This window comes from Polypterus senegalus, chromosome 7 (genome assembly GCF_016835505.1).
Source record: "Polypterus senegalus isolate Bchr_013 chromosome 7, ASM1683550v1, whole genome shotgun sequence".
Classification (NCBI taxonomy): Eukaryota; Metazoa; Chordata; class Cladistia; order Polypteriformes; family Polypteridae; genus Polypterus; species Polypterus senegalus.
Genome location: NC_053160.1, coordinates 56,032,546 through 56,045,950, shown reverse-complemented (window position 1 = coordinate 56,045,950; position 13,405 = coordinate 56,032,546). Strand labels below are relative to the sequence as shown.

General features: G+C 39.1%; 2 protein-coding genes across 5 annotated transcripts in view; one reads left to right on the top strand and one right to left on the bottom strand.

The window, feature by feature from the left end:
- Nucleotides 1-3,588, bottom strand: part of sgtb (small glutamine-rich tetratricopeptide repeat (TPR)-containing, beta) — a 57,281-nt gene extending 53,693 nt beyond the window's left edge. Inside the window, exon 1 of one of the 2 annotated variants that reach the window (XM_039758668.1) lies at nucleotides 3,517-3,588. The gene's annotated coding sequence lies outside the window, so the exon portion shown is untranslated. Of the gene's footprint in view, nucleotides 1-2,898; nucleotides 3,285-3,516 lie in introns of those variants that run through there. The other variant, XM_039758669.1, reaches the window with a different exon arrangement.
- Nucleotides 3,589-3,644: 56 nt separating this feature from the next.
- On the top strand, nucleotides 3,645-7,880 carry LOC120532567. 3 transcript variants are annotated; one of them, XM_039758674.1, is made up of 3 exons: nucleotides 3,645-3,721; nucleotides 4,146-4,281; nucleotides 5,527-7,880. In XM_039758674.1, exon 3 carries the CDS (start codon nucleotides 5,567-5,569, stop codon nucleotides 6,347-6,349), a length of 783 nt encoding a protein of 260 aa, XP_039614608.1. In that variant the 5' UTR covers nucleotides 3,645-3,721; nucleotides 4,146-4,281; nucleotides 5,527-5,566; the 3' UTR covers nucleotides 6,350-7,880. The 3 variants fall into 3 exon arrangements, with proteins under 3 accessions (XP_039614608.1, XP_039614605.1, XP_039614607.1); XM_039758671.1 differs by having other exon boundaries at nucleotides 4,146-4,514; XM_039758673.1 differs by lacking the exon at nucleotides 3,645-3,721 and having other exon boundaries at nucleotides 3,972-4,514.
- The last annotated feature ends 5,525 nt before the right edge of the window (nucleotides 7,881-13,405 follow it).

Genomic DNA, 13,405 nt, shown 5'->3' with positions numbered 1-13,405 from the left:
TGGAATCAAAAAGAACACTGCTGTTCCTAGCTGTGAATATTATTATATTACTCACAAAGAGGCAGAAAGAAAGACACATAAGATACACAAGTGGCCAAAGTGACTTGTATGGCAACGGTGGCAGTCACACCCAGATATGAGCTGCACCTGGGGTGATGTACAGAAGCAAAGCAGAAACCAACTTCACTGCAAGATACATTCACTGATTCATACTCATACTGAACCAACATAAAAGAATATACCACCAAAGAAAAAAAAATTATGTTATTTGCACTATAGTGCTTATAGTAATGGCCTGGGAAAAAAGTAACCCCATGCTTTTACTGAAAACAGAGATAACAAAGCTACTGACAAAATAAGCTTCAGTTGGGAACCACTCTGAACAAACAGCAAATAACATCAAAAGGTCCATAACAAAAGTCTCAGTTTCCTCATGTCACTTTATTCATATGTGTTCGATATCCAGTCATATGCTCACAAAATCCCTTGATTAAATGTCTCCAAAAATATTTTTCTTACATATTAATCAATCCTTTCCTTTTTTGGACTTTTACCATGGGACAGGGTCATGGGGAATGGCAGCATTATCCGAGCAGCATTGAATAAATACAGTAGCTAAATCTGGGCAGTGTGTCAATGCATCGTTTGGCATACTAAAGCACACATCAACACTCAGCATAAAATAAAAGACTGATTTAAAAATACTAAAGTATAGTATGAACAAGTATAGAAAAAGAATTTATTCATAATTTTCTAAAATTAGTAACTTGATAATAAACATTTCATGTTTAATTGTATTAGCTAAAATTAAGGCTGTGTTTCTTTTACACTTAGGCTGTGGATGTTCAAGTGAGCCCTTTAAGAGAATAAACACTACTCTTTGTTTAATTTATAAAAATACTATTTAAGGTCTGCTTGATCTGGAAATTGATTTAGAGTTTTAGTAACTGTAAAACAATAACATATACCGAGTCTAAAAATTTGTAAACATTTCTCAATAATTGTTCAATTGAACAAATACTGTTTAATCTGAAATCAACACTGTCATTTATTCAGTAAAATGGCACCCTCTCTATCAGGCCTCTTGTAAACAACATCTATCCCTATAAAAGTCACTTCTGTTTTTTTTTAAATTTTGCTAAGTTTTCCTTTAATGCTGATATTTCATAATTAAATGTCAATTTATATATATTTAGCACTACTGTTATTTTTAATAAGTACTGCTTTTGGTAAAAAATGTTTTTGCTCAGTTACTGTTTGTTTCTGTACTTTACCCCCTGAAAGTGTGCATTCTCAATATTCACAACCCACATTACTCCAAAACCCATGATACATGTACCACCTACATCTAGTCTTGTAAACAAACAACACCAAGTATATTCATCAGTGGCCTTCCAATCTCATAACTATTTAAAACTATGTCCAGCCTTTAAATGAGCATACCAACAACTATACATTTAATGCAATAACGCCAGATTTATTTTAAGTCATACTGTTTGCGGAGTGTTTTAATCACACCATTGCTTAAATAAACAAACCACTCCTAATAAATAACTCACAATACCCCTGTGAACCACAGTTCATTTACAGATCTTTTGGCCAGCCCGTGCAATACAACGCTTCAGTTAGTTAGGCGCTCTCCCCAACCGTATTTGTTTGATATAAATCAGCAGAAATAAAAAATACATGCTACTATTTTGTCTGTAGAAGTTATTTATGAAGTAAGTTTTTTCTTTAATGCATCTGCTAGGTTATTTTGCATCCTAAGTAGGCTTCTTTTCTTTATACTTTGCACATTCCAGTCAAACCAACACACACCCAAACTAAATTCAATTAAGCATATCAGCACATCAGTCCTTGTTAACAAATCGCATTAAAAAACCTCGACGACACATTGGTAAGGAAGGCGCAACTACATTTTTACTACCTCAGATGCCTCAGGGATTTCAGGCTGTCCTCCCAGTTTCTACAAAACTTCTTCACATCTACCACTGAAAGTATCCTGACAGGAAGTATTACTGCCTGGGTTGGTAACAAAACGCAGCAGGACCACAAGGCTCTGCAGAGAGTGGTGCGGTCAGCTAAACTCATCACTGGGTGTGCACTCCCTAACTTGCAGGACATCTACCCTAAGCAATGTCGGGCCAGGGCAAAGAAAATCATTAGTGATATCATCCATCCCAACAATGGCCTCTTCTCTATGCTGCAGTCAGGAAAACAGTAGTGTTGCCTGCTGACCATCTCAGAGAGACTGAGGAGGAGCTTTTTTTTCCCCAAACACAATCTACATCATGAATGAGTAAATTGTCTAGAACTACATGATGCCCTATTGTTAACTCTATCACAATGTATACTTTAACTTATGTATTTAGTTATTATATATCACATATAATTCTATTATAATGTAGACTATTGCACTCATTATAATAATAACATATTGATTTTAGTCCTGTATAATCCTCTTAAATGCACATGTTCAACTAAGCATTTAATGAAATATTGTGCTGCATGTGTAATTTGCACGTGAAACATTCAATTTTACTTGATTTGACTATATATGTATAAATCAGATGCCACATGTCAATTTATCCATCTAACTGACCTCGGTTTAATAAAAATCTGCATTAATCTGTTACTCAAAGTCCTACAGTGAGAACTCTGGAAACTATTTCCCCAAACCACACCCAACATTAAACACGGCAGCCTGCTTTCTCAAACTGCATGCACCAAGTACCCCACGACAAAGTTTTGTATCCATGCCACTCATCACATCAACCTCAGCTGTCCACAGCAATTCCCAAACCACACCCCACATGCATAATAAAATCAAACGCTTTTTTTACTTCAAAGATCTTGATCACCGGGGTATACCTAAAAAAAAGCTTACATAGCACTCACCATGAGCTTTAATTTTACGAAAGCTTCTATGCCTTCATTATCCGTAGAACAGACTTACTGTAAGCAAACGTGGGCTGGAATGATGTCAGAATTGTTGTGTAGTCGGTTTTGTTAGGCAAAATAGGAAATCCTAACTTTGGTTTCTAGAAGGTTACATTTGCTGAAAGGTACATCTAGCTGCACGCTTGCATAACGTGCCGCATTATGTGGAGAGTGGACAACAGACCACTCTGAAAGTTCACGCACGCGTTATCCTCGCCACGCACACACAAAGCTGTAAACAGGCGCTGATGTAATCGACCAGGGACATGCCGGCACTTTAGAATACCCTGCGCTTGCTTTGCAGCACTCAGGAGTGATGCGCGGTATTGAGAGCATCTTCGCCCCACCCCGGCTGATGAAAACGCGACCACTGCGAGAAATATCAACGGCGTTCTTCTGCACAGTGATTGCGTAACGCAAGGCACAAGTGCACGCCGCCGTTCTGCGTCGCATCTCCGGTCTGTCACCATAGACCATCTAACATATAACGGTAGATTACGGCTCTAATAGCCACACAACTGCACCACGCTTGTATTATCATATGCAGCCGAATGCGACGGATTCTTTTCACGTTACCTGACCGTTCCACTTCTGCGCGGCACCACTCGACTGACACACACAAACTTCTGACACTTGAGTCACTCGCGCGTCTACGCATGCGCAATGTTACAAGAAGGCGGCATCCTGCGCGTCAGGCTCAGCTCAAACAGAACAGCAAGCGCGTAACCGAGAGAGCTGTTGCTGCGGTTGTCTTATTTTTACCGACACGCGAACTGAATAGGTAACGATTTATGACGCTTATGTTTTAACGATAGATTTAATCATCGACCTTCTCCATTTCATATTAGCCTGCTTTTTTGTACTTGTTAACGTATATAATGCAACATTTTTACCTGTTCGACTAAGTATTCCACGTACAATACACCACAACTACACATCACTATATTTAAGGTGTCGGTCATGGCTTGCTTAATTTGTCATTGCCTGTATGTTACCTAGCCATTAACGTTTAATAAATTAGACTGCTTTTTTATAGCGGAATTAATAAAAAAGTGTATTTAATAATCAATAACACAAAAGATGTGTAGAATGGACTTGGCCAAATACGAACAGGTGGTGAAATGTGCAATTAGCGATCACTGTTACAGCTCTGTTTCTCATGCGTACTCTGACCATGCCATGATGTTTCTTATCCCTTCCTGTAGAAAGGAATTGAAATCAGCTAAACCGGAGATAAGGACAGTAAAAGCGGAGACAAGTGAGGCTGTTGAAAGTCTAAAGGATGGCCTGCATTCTGCTGTTTTAGGTGGTATTCAGAGATGCCTCTGATGGATTAGATGAGTAAGCAGACAGTTACTTCTTGAATATGTTTTTGTCTGTATTCCAATGAAAACAATTATTGAATACAATGATTACAAACCATGGTTTTCTAAAAATCTGAAAAAGTTACCAACAACTAAAGATGAAGCTCACAAAAGTGGAGGCAAAAATATTAGCTAGGCAAAGCCATTAAGGATGCCTAAAGCAAATACAAGTCCATGTTGGAACAGAGCTATTTAAAAGTCTTTATCAAAGTAAGTTCAGATTTTACTTTACACCTGTCACTCTTTTATTTTATTTTTTGCCAATTTCTACATTTGGTATGCATTTTTATATTATAATAGTTGAAAAATACAGCTGTCTGTCCAGGGCTGGTAACTAGGATAGGCTGTGGCTACCTATAGGTTTGAACCAGACTTTTAGAGTTAAAAAATAGCAACTGGGTAGTGCAGTGAAGCTGCCTCACAGCCTATGGAGACTGGGCTCTGAATCCAAAATGGCATTGTTGAAAAATTAACTAAATGAAGAAAAAATATTACCACAAAACCCAAATGAGCCAAAATCAGAAATTAACCCCAGGATTGTAAAAAATAATTTTAAAATCAAAGTATTTTAAGATGATCTCTTCTTAGCATCCTTGGACATTTTTGTGCATGATTATCATATTATATGTTTCATTTTTTATTTTTATACAAATGCTTAGCACTAAAATTACACCATTTTGTTTAACGTTGCGCCACCTTCTTGGTTTTGTCATGGTGACAATATTATTTATACTTTCTGTGTATTATTGCAAATCATGACTATAAAACATGGTGGTGCACATATACTTGTGTCTGAGTTTTGGCTCAAACTTCTTAATAAAGCATTATTTTCTTTGTGTTTCTTTAATGTTACAGGAAGCTATAAGGAGCTTCCAAGAAGGATTTTTGTTAGAAGTTTGTTGTTTTGATTCGTCAACTCTGCGTTTCCTTGATGATTTGTATTTTACTTTTCTAGAACTCTCCTTTATGACTCCTGCTTGCCTACCTGCCGCTCTTAATTATCTTGTGATTTTACTCATTTCTCTGTTTTTCTGTGCATTCTGTACAGTAAAGGAAATGCAATTCCACTTGCTTATTAGAAAGAAAAATTTACTCTGAGATATCCTAAGTACTAAAACCCCTCCAAAGTTATTATTCTTGTACTCCCAGAAATTATAAAAAAAAAAAAGGAGCAAACTGAGACTGATTTTGTTTTCTGTGTATCACATTTGTCTACTTTCAGGGTGATTATACAGCCATTGTTTAATTATTATAGCAGTGAAATGAACAATCATAATATCATCAGAGCAGCAAAGTGTGCCCATGCCCAGAGAATCCGCAGCCACTTCCAAGACAGTGGTGACACATGGCGTATGTGGCAGGGCATCCAGGCTATCATTAACTACAGGATAACACCACCAGCATGTGACGGTGATGCCTCCCTCCCAGAAGCGCTGAACAGCTTCTATGCATGGTTTGAGACACAAAACAATGTAGCAGCTAGGAAAACCATCTCTCCTCCCAACAATCAAGTACTGCTTCTGACCACAGCCAACATGAGAAAACCTCTATGCAAAGTCAACCCACAGAAGACTGCTGGACCAGACAATATCTCTGGCAGGGTGCTCAGAGAATGTGAACACCATTTGGTGGATGTTCTCACCGACATCTTCAACATTTCCCTGAGCCATGCCACTGTTCCAACGTGCTTCAAAACTACTATCATCATTCCTGTGCCAAAGAAGTCCTCAGTGTCCTACCTCAATGACTATCATCCTGTTGCACTCACACGATTTATCATGAAGTGGTTCGGGAAGCACATCAAGACAGTGCTGCCCCCCTCACTGGATGCCCAGCAGTTTGCATACCACCAAAACCATTCAATTGATGATGCCATAGTCATCACCCTCCATTTGGCCATCTCTCACTTGGACAAGAAGTTCACATACATGCTAATGTTGTTCAGAAACTTTACTTCAGCATTCAACACACTCATTCCACAGCATCTGATTGGAAAGCTAAGCCTGCTGGGCTTGAACGCTTCCCTGTGTAACTGGATCCTATAGACTTTCTGACTGAGAGACCTTAGTCAGGATTGGAAACAGTATCTCCAGTACCACCACACTGATCACTGGTGCTGCACAGGGCCATGTGCTTAATCCACTACTGTTCACTTTACTGACTCATGACTGTGTAACAATGCACAGTTTGAACCAAATCATCAAGTTCACTGACGTCACGACTGTGGTGGGCCACATCAGCATAAATGATGAGTCAGCATATCAAGAGGAGGTACAGAGGTTAACAGACTTATGCAAAGCCAACAATCTGTCTCTGAACATAGACAAAGCAAAGGGGATGGTTGTTGACTTCAGAAGATCTTCAGAAGCAACCACTCTCCACTGTACATTGATGGCTCAAGCATTTGAATTGTCAAGAGCATCAAATCCATTGGTTTTCACCTGGTGGAGAACCTCACCTGGTCCCTCAACACCAGCTCCATAGCCAAGAAAGCCTAGCAGCGTCTTTACTTCCTGCAAAGGCTGAGGAAAACCCATCTCCCACTACCCATGCTCATCACCTTCTACAAAGGGACTATTGAGAACATCCTATGCAGCTGCATCACTGTCGGATTTAGGAATTGCACTGTCATGGATCACAAGACTCTGGAGAGGATAGTGAAAACAGCTGTGAAGATCATCGGAATCTCTCTTCTCTCCATCACGGTCATGTTCACTACACATTGCATCCACAAAGCCACCAGCATTGTGGAGGACCTGACGCACCCTCACCTAAACTATTCACTCTCCTGCCATCTGGAAAAACGGGAGAGAAGCATTCAGACCTTCACTATCAGAACGTGTAATAGTTTAATCCCTCAAATGATAAGACTCCTAAACACTCAGGAACTAGACTGAAAGACATACACACCCTCCCATTCAACTAGATCATGCCTTTATATTTATTATATTTATTATCATACTGTTACTTTCTTCTTACTTCCTGAGTTCTGTGTAGCTCCTTGATCCTAAAGCAACATTGTTTCATTTCACTGTGTACTGTACTAACTGTATATGGATGAAATGACAATAAATAGATCTTACTACTACTACTACTACTACTACTACTACTACTACTGCTGCTACTCATCAAATGGTTCGGTATCTCTAAACAGACATAAGTATCCATAGCCTAAGTAATACCCTTTCAGAAGGTATGTGATGCTTTGGTATTCAGGAGACCATGCAGCTTTAAGCGGATAATAATGTTTTACAGTCTATATATGTGAATTTGCCATGCAAAACTATTCATTCTTCCAAAATGTTTTCAAATTTTGCCAAATTAAATATGATGTGCAGTGAGTAGGATAAGTTTGTGAAACTTTTATAACTATAAATTAATTTAACTAACCTTTGATACTGGATTCGGGGGAGCAGCCATGGGATGCACACTACATCCCCCGGAACATTTGGTGGCAGCCTCCCTGGGTTGCATCGGGGCCACAATGGTGGAACATTTGAGCTCATCCCTATTGGGCTCCATGGCCATCGCCAGGGGGAGCTGTGTGGTTTAATGAGCCCATGTGGGCTGGACTGCAGCCACACCTGGAAGTGCAGCCTGAAGTAGGTCAACGAGCACCTGGAGCACTTCCAGGGGTGCTATAAAAGGAGCCTGCATCCACTACTCTAGGCTCCAGAGTCAGGAGGAGGAGGACAAAGCTGCCTGGGAGGAGTAGTGGAGGAAGAAGAGTGTGGTTTGGGGTGATTTACTTTGTGTGTTGTTTTGGGACTGTGTAGGGCCTGTGAGACATGGGGAAGACGTGTCCCACAGCTGAAGAAAAATTAAAACCTTTTCATTTATTTTACATGTGCCTCCATTGTCAGTGTGTGTTGGGTCGACGCCTATATAGCACCTTTGCCACTATATATATATATACAGTATATATGGAAGTGAAGATCTGTGATACAGTTTGCATATTTGTATCCACAAAGGGAGAAAATGAGTCATGTATCTTAAAATAGCTGGAGGGGGAGGTTCTAAGGGGGAGTGGATTAGTATGGTGGGGTTCAGAAGGTGTTGGTCATAAAGTCTTTTTTTATTATTTCTATGTTCTTCTTTTTAAGCCTACATATACTAGGTCTAAGTCCAAGTGTTTGTTAATAGCATTTTCATTACAGAGCCACAATTCAGCCAGCTCTCTGGCACTCTTAGTATTGTCCCTGAATTTTGCTTGCACAGTGTCCCAGTTAAATGTGTGTCCGATGTAACTTATATGTGTGTAAATCACCGTGGGTCTTTCCTTCTGATGGCATTGTGATGTTGCTTAGTCTTAAAAGCATGTTAATGTGTTACAGATTACTCAATGACCATTACTGACTTTGAAAGAAAATATTACTGCTATTGATGAGTGAAACAACAGTTTTGTCCCTAAAATTCATTTGGAATATATTTGCAAAATGTGGAGCTCACTAAAATGAGGTTTGGGTTTTTTACAAAGCTTTTTTTGGGTTGAAAAGCAAAGAATATTGCTCCCTAAGAAAATTTGCTGACCACAGTTGCTGATCTCATCACCAGACCATATCAGTTTAAATGACTAAAAATGGCTGCCCATGTCACATTTACCAGCTGACCGCTGACTTCTTTATCTGACAGCTAATAGCATGCTGCCTAAAGGAGCCAGTGCTGTATGAAGGGAAAACAGGTATGGTGAATTCAGCCATAATCTTGGCCCTTTGTTTTTCTTTCTTCCATCCAGTTATGATACATAAAACATGCAACATCAGACAAACAAGCTCCTCTTGTGTTTGTGAGGTCCAAACATTTCATTCAAACAAAATCAAAACACGGTGTTGCGTATGGGTGTTCAGGGGTTCCCTGACCACTCCGGGGCAAGAGGGGGCGCTGTCGCTAACAGAATCCTCTTCTTCTTACACAGCCCAGTGAGGGCACTTCTGCCTGGCTGTGATATCTGGAGCAAGAACTGTCTGTTTTGGTCACTCCGCCATATAAAGCCGTGACCCTGGAAGGTGAAGTGCATTAAGAGCTACAGAGCTTAAAATGTTCTTGACTGATTTTAAATCAATGTGTTTTCTGTTGTTCATTATGCACATATTTTGCTTTTTATGTTCAGTTTTTTCATTTGAATCAAACAGAGTTTTCGAGGTGGTACCAAACATAAACATTCAGCTTCCGACTGTTTCCTTGCTACTGGTCAGAACAGTTTCTCTCACATTTTTTTGCAAAGGGAAATTGTAAGCTTCATTGTGAATTCATTTTTACACAAATCGTTTCATTCAACACTAATTAGAATATAGAAGGCTCTTCTCTAGCAGGACTAGAAAACTGAGGTCTGTTAATATTTCTTGAGTGGCAGAAGTCTGTCTGACAAAGAAGAAGCGTGCATCTGTTAAACTAGGAAAATTCAAGAAAGAGTGGAGATATAGGGTATTATGGTTTTCTTTGGTAACACTAACAGAAAAATGAGGTCATCACTGTCATTAAGTTCTTAGAATACAAAGATCGATAAACTGTTACAAGACATTAAAATTTATTTTGCACTAGACTCTCTAGAAACTATTCTAACATTTTTGGGGTTTTTGAATCTCAGAAATTGGTTTTGGATTGGTATTTTTGTCATAAACTTTCACAGCAACTAGACTGTGGATATTAAAAATAAAAGTTTGTGATTTTGTTACATTTTAGGTTAAGAAACTTACTGCTTCTCAACAACACTATGACTTTGGGTTAGTTTTTTGCTTTGGGCAGCCGAGTTACTGAATTCCTGGTTTTTGACTTTTCTCTTGTGTAAGACTTAGGTTCATCTCCTGGTCTTTCCTTTGTACCAGACTACTCAGTTCACTAGCAATAGTACTGTTTGAATAAGCCTTGAATTAGGGTGAACCTAAGGTAGTGCTACCTTGAGCACTTCAATTCCCAGCAGTCAGAAGGGTTGTGCATTGGGCAAAGGAAGGAGGCATTGATCGACATACACTTTCAAGGAAATCTGCATTCAAAGGGAATGAATCAAAGTGGAGTTGCAGAAATATTTTCACACACAGCATCTAAGGGTGTATTTATCATGAAAAATGGTTGTTCTCTGTGATGCTTGTCAAAAGTACAATTTAGAACAGCATTTATATGTATTTCCATGTGTGATGCCTAGGCATATCCTAAGTGATAGCATTCTCCGTGGTTAATTTATTCCATAGTATCAGATGTAGTTGACTGGTAGTAAGGACAGTAACTCAGACAAAATGTTGAGGCGTCAACGGGGCCATCCCATTTACTTGAAAATCTTTGAACAAAAAGAACAAGCACTTGATGGCACATAAAATAACAGAAATATCTCTAGCCATTGACTAATGTAAGAATACTTGAATATGGCAGTCAGGGCTGTGGTTCAGAGCTGCCTTGTGGGTTGCTCATCTCCTAAAGGAGTGCCCTGTTTGACAGCTCCTTGGCCGGAAGGGGTGGAGTTTGTTGCCCTCATTGGGCATCTTCGCATAGATGTGGGTGGAAAAGGAGACAAGGTAGTTAGTGACCACACCCCCTGGTGTCCCAGGGTAGTAGTGCCTACCTTTGATGTGCCTGGAAGGTGACCCTCTGACATGCATATGTGACAAAGACCAAGATTTCAGTGTTCCATCAATAATGGAGCAATAAATACTCCTCCTGATTACCACAGAGTATTTTGCACATCAGTAGTACCACATCAATCCAAAAGCAGAAGGGCCTCTAGAGATGAAATATTGCTGATGTTCAAGTGTCTGGGAACATAAATAAAGTAAATCAAAAGTTAAAATTACTGATTCTAAACTACAACATATGAACAATATTCACTTGTAAAACTGTTAATAGTAATAATAAAATAATACATTTTGTTTATACTGTATAGCACCATTTCTATGCTGAAAGCTCTTCAAAGAAATTCAGAAAGAATATACAACAGTGGATACAAATAATACCCAAAATATCACTCACAGTCTGTGAACAGTGGGCAGCCCCACAAAATCCAGCTCACGATCAGACTAAACGATACTTAAAGAAGTCTTAAAGAATCTCAGCTTATCATGAAAAGATCTAAAAAATCTCTTGCTACAGTCAACACCAAGAAGCCTGGATTGACTTGTCAAAAAGAGACTCTGTATGTGAGGTCTGGAAGAAAAGAAGGAAGATGCCTCTGTTCTTAGAAAAGTATGTAAAGGTGCTCCCAATGTTTTCCTGAGATCTTCTATAGGTTTGTCCAGATCTAATTATGCAATTTTCATTACACTATAACTTATTAAGTTTATTTCATAGAAAATCACACGAAAAATCCCAGACCATCGAGAAGTGTGCAAACTTACGACATGAAGAATCATCTTCACGCTGAACTGGAATCGTCCCCGCATAAAGCAAAGTTATCCAGACGATCTGGATCTGCATAATTAGATCTGGACCACCCTATATGCATTGAACAAGATTTCTGAAGTGTCTGTTTTTTAACAAAAAAGGTAAGTGTTGTTATTTTGCCTCAGTATTAACTTTGACTAAAACCAGAAATTACCTATGACCAAGACACCCTCAAATTTGAATAAAGGTGATGTGAATAGTTACGGTTTGGTGTTGTAGCACTGTTTCAGGGCATGGGCAGCATATTCATTCAACCGTGAATATTGTACTTTTGCAAAGTGTAAAGCCAAAGTTGGAGTCTTTCATTGAAGTATCAGATGCAAAATAGGGCCATCTCAGGACAGGGCAGTAGGAAATCACAGGGCTCACAGCCATCCTCCCTCATTCTAGACATGTTTAAAGTCAGAAAGACTAATCTGCATGTCTTTGTGATGAGGAAGATAAATCTATTCTCCTGAAGCCTAGCAGCTGCTACCAACATACCGAATAAGTGTAAGAAAGGCAAGTCTAGGTGTGGTTATAGGAGGCAGCGGAGGCCCTGCGGGGCTGCTTCTTCTGCACACACTGGGACACGTTTATTAGCAGTCATACACTGCATAAGCCTCTGCTGTTACAGCCTATAGATGAAATGCTGATAATCATAAAGGCTCCCCAGACGTATTCAAATAACAGAGTGCAGTTAACTACATAAAGTAAGCAAACAATTCAAATAAAACTGAAATGTCAGATACACAAATACAGAGAAGCACAGCATAGTTTTATAAAGCAAACAGAAGACAGATTTGGAAGGAATGTGGAGGCAGTGTTCCACATCAAGAGCAATAAATAGGTCTGGCAGAAGTCCATGGTGCTCACATTACAGAATATCATTAAGAGTTCCAAAGGGAACAAAAATCTAAATATAAATGAAAGAAAAAACAAACTTTTTTTTCTTTGCAGTTGTTAAAAAAATGTTAAGGAATAGAGTAACATCCTCATGAAGTCATTTTAAAAGACAATACCAAAAAAGAGTGACCTGACATCTGTCAATGAGAGTCAGGTAAGAGAAGTAAGGCAAGATTCTGGCACTTGAATATATTTAAGCACTTTTCCCTGAGGGAATGCTTTGGGAGATTTTTCAATCACACTTGTTTGGGAACATGTTGTACAAGAGCTTTGAAATCAAATGCATTCCAGAGAACAACCCATCTGAATTAAAGGACTAGCAGCCAGTTGCAGCAAAGGTTATAGCCAATGCTCTGAACAAAAGGTTCTTGATAATCTGTTGCCATAAGTGGGCTTGTTCACTTAAATAAACACAGTGCGCAAAGACACAGGACAGCTTTGTGAAGAGGCAGTTGTGATTGTTTTGCACACAACATATGAACAACATGTAAATCCAACAGCCTTTGGCAGAATATTTTTATTGAGTGGCCCTCAGTGTTGAAGTACATGAATGGCTGCATCCATACAATCAGACTTTCCATCTCCCTTAGCCTGCAAGTGGTCAAAATAAGCTAAATAAGCAAACACAGTTGGTGTGAAAAGCAGGGGAAAGTGCAAGTTGTGCTCATAGCTCTTAATACCTCCCCACCAGGAACAGAAGAATTCAAGATTACATTTCTGAGGAAGCAACTGTTTTGAATCCGTAAGTAAATATGGCAATAACTTTACACCCTAATTTTTATTCATAAGCCCCTTATTTCAGCTTTCTGTCTCGTGTGCCTTAAATTGTGCTAAAATTTAAATTT

Coding starts and splice junctions, on each gene's coding strand:
- LOC120532567 (XM_039758674.1), top strand. CDS start 5,567: ATGAACAATCATAATATCATCAGAGCAGCAAAGTGTGCCCATGCCCAG.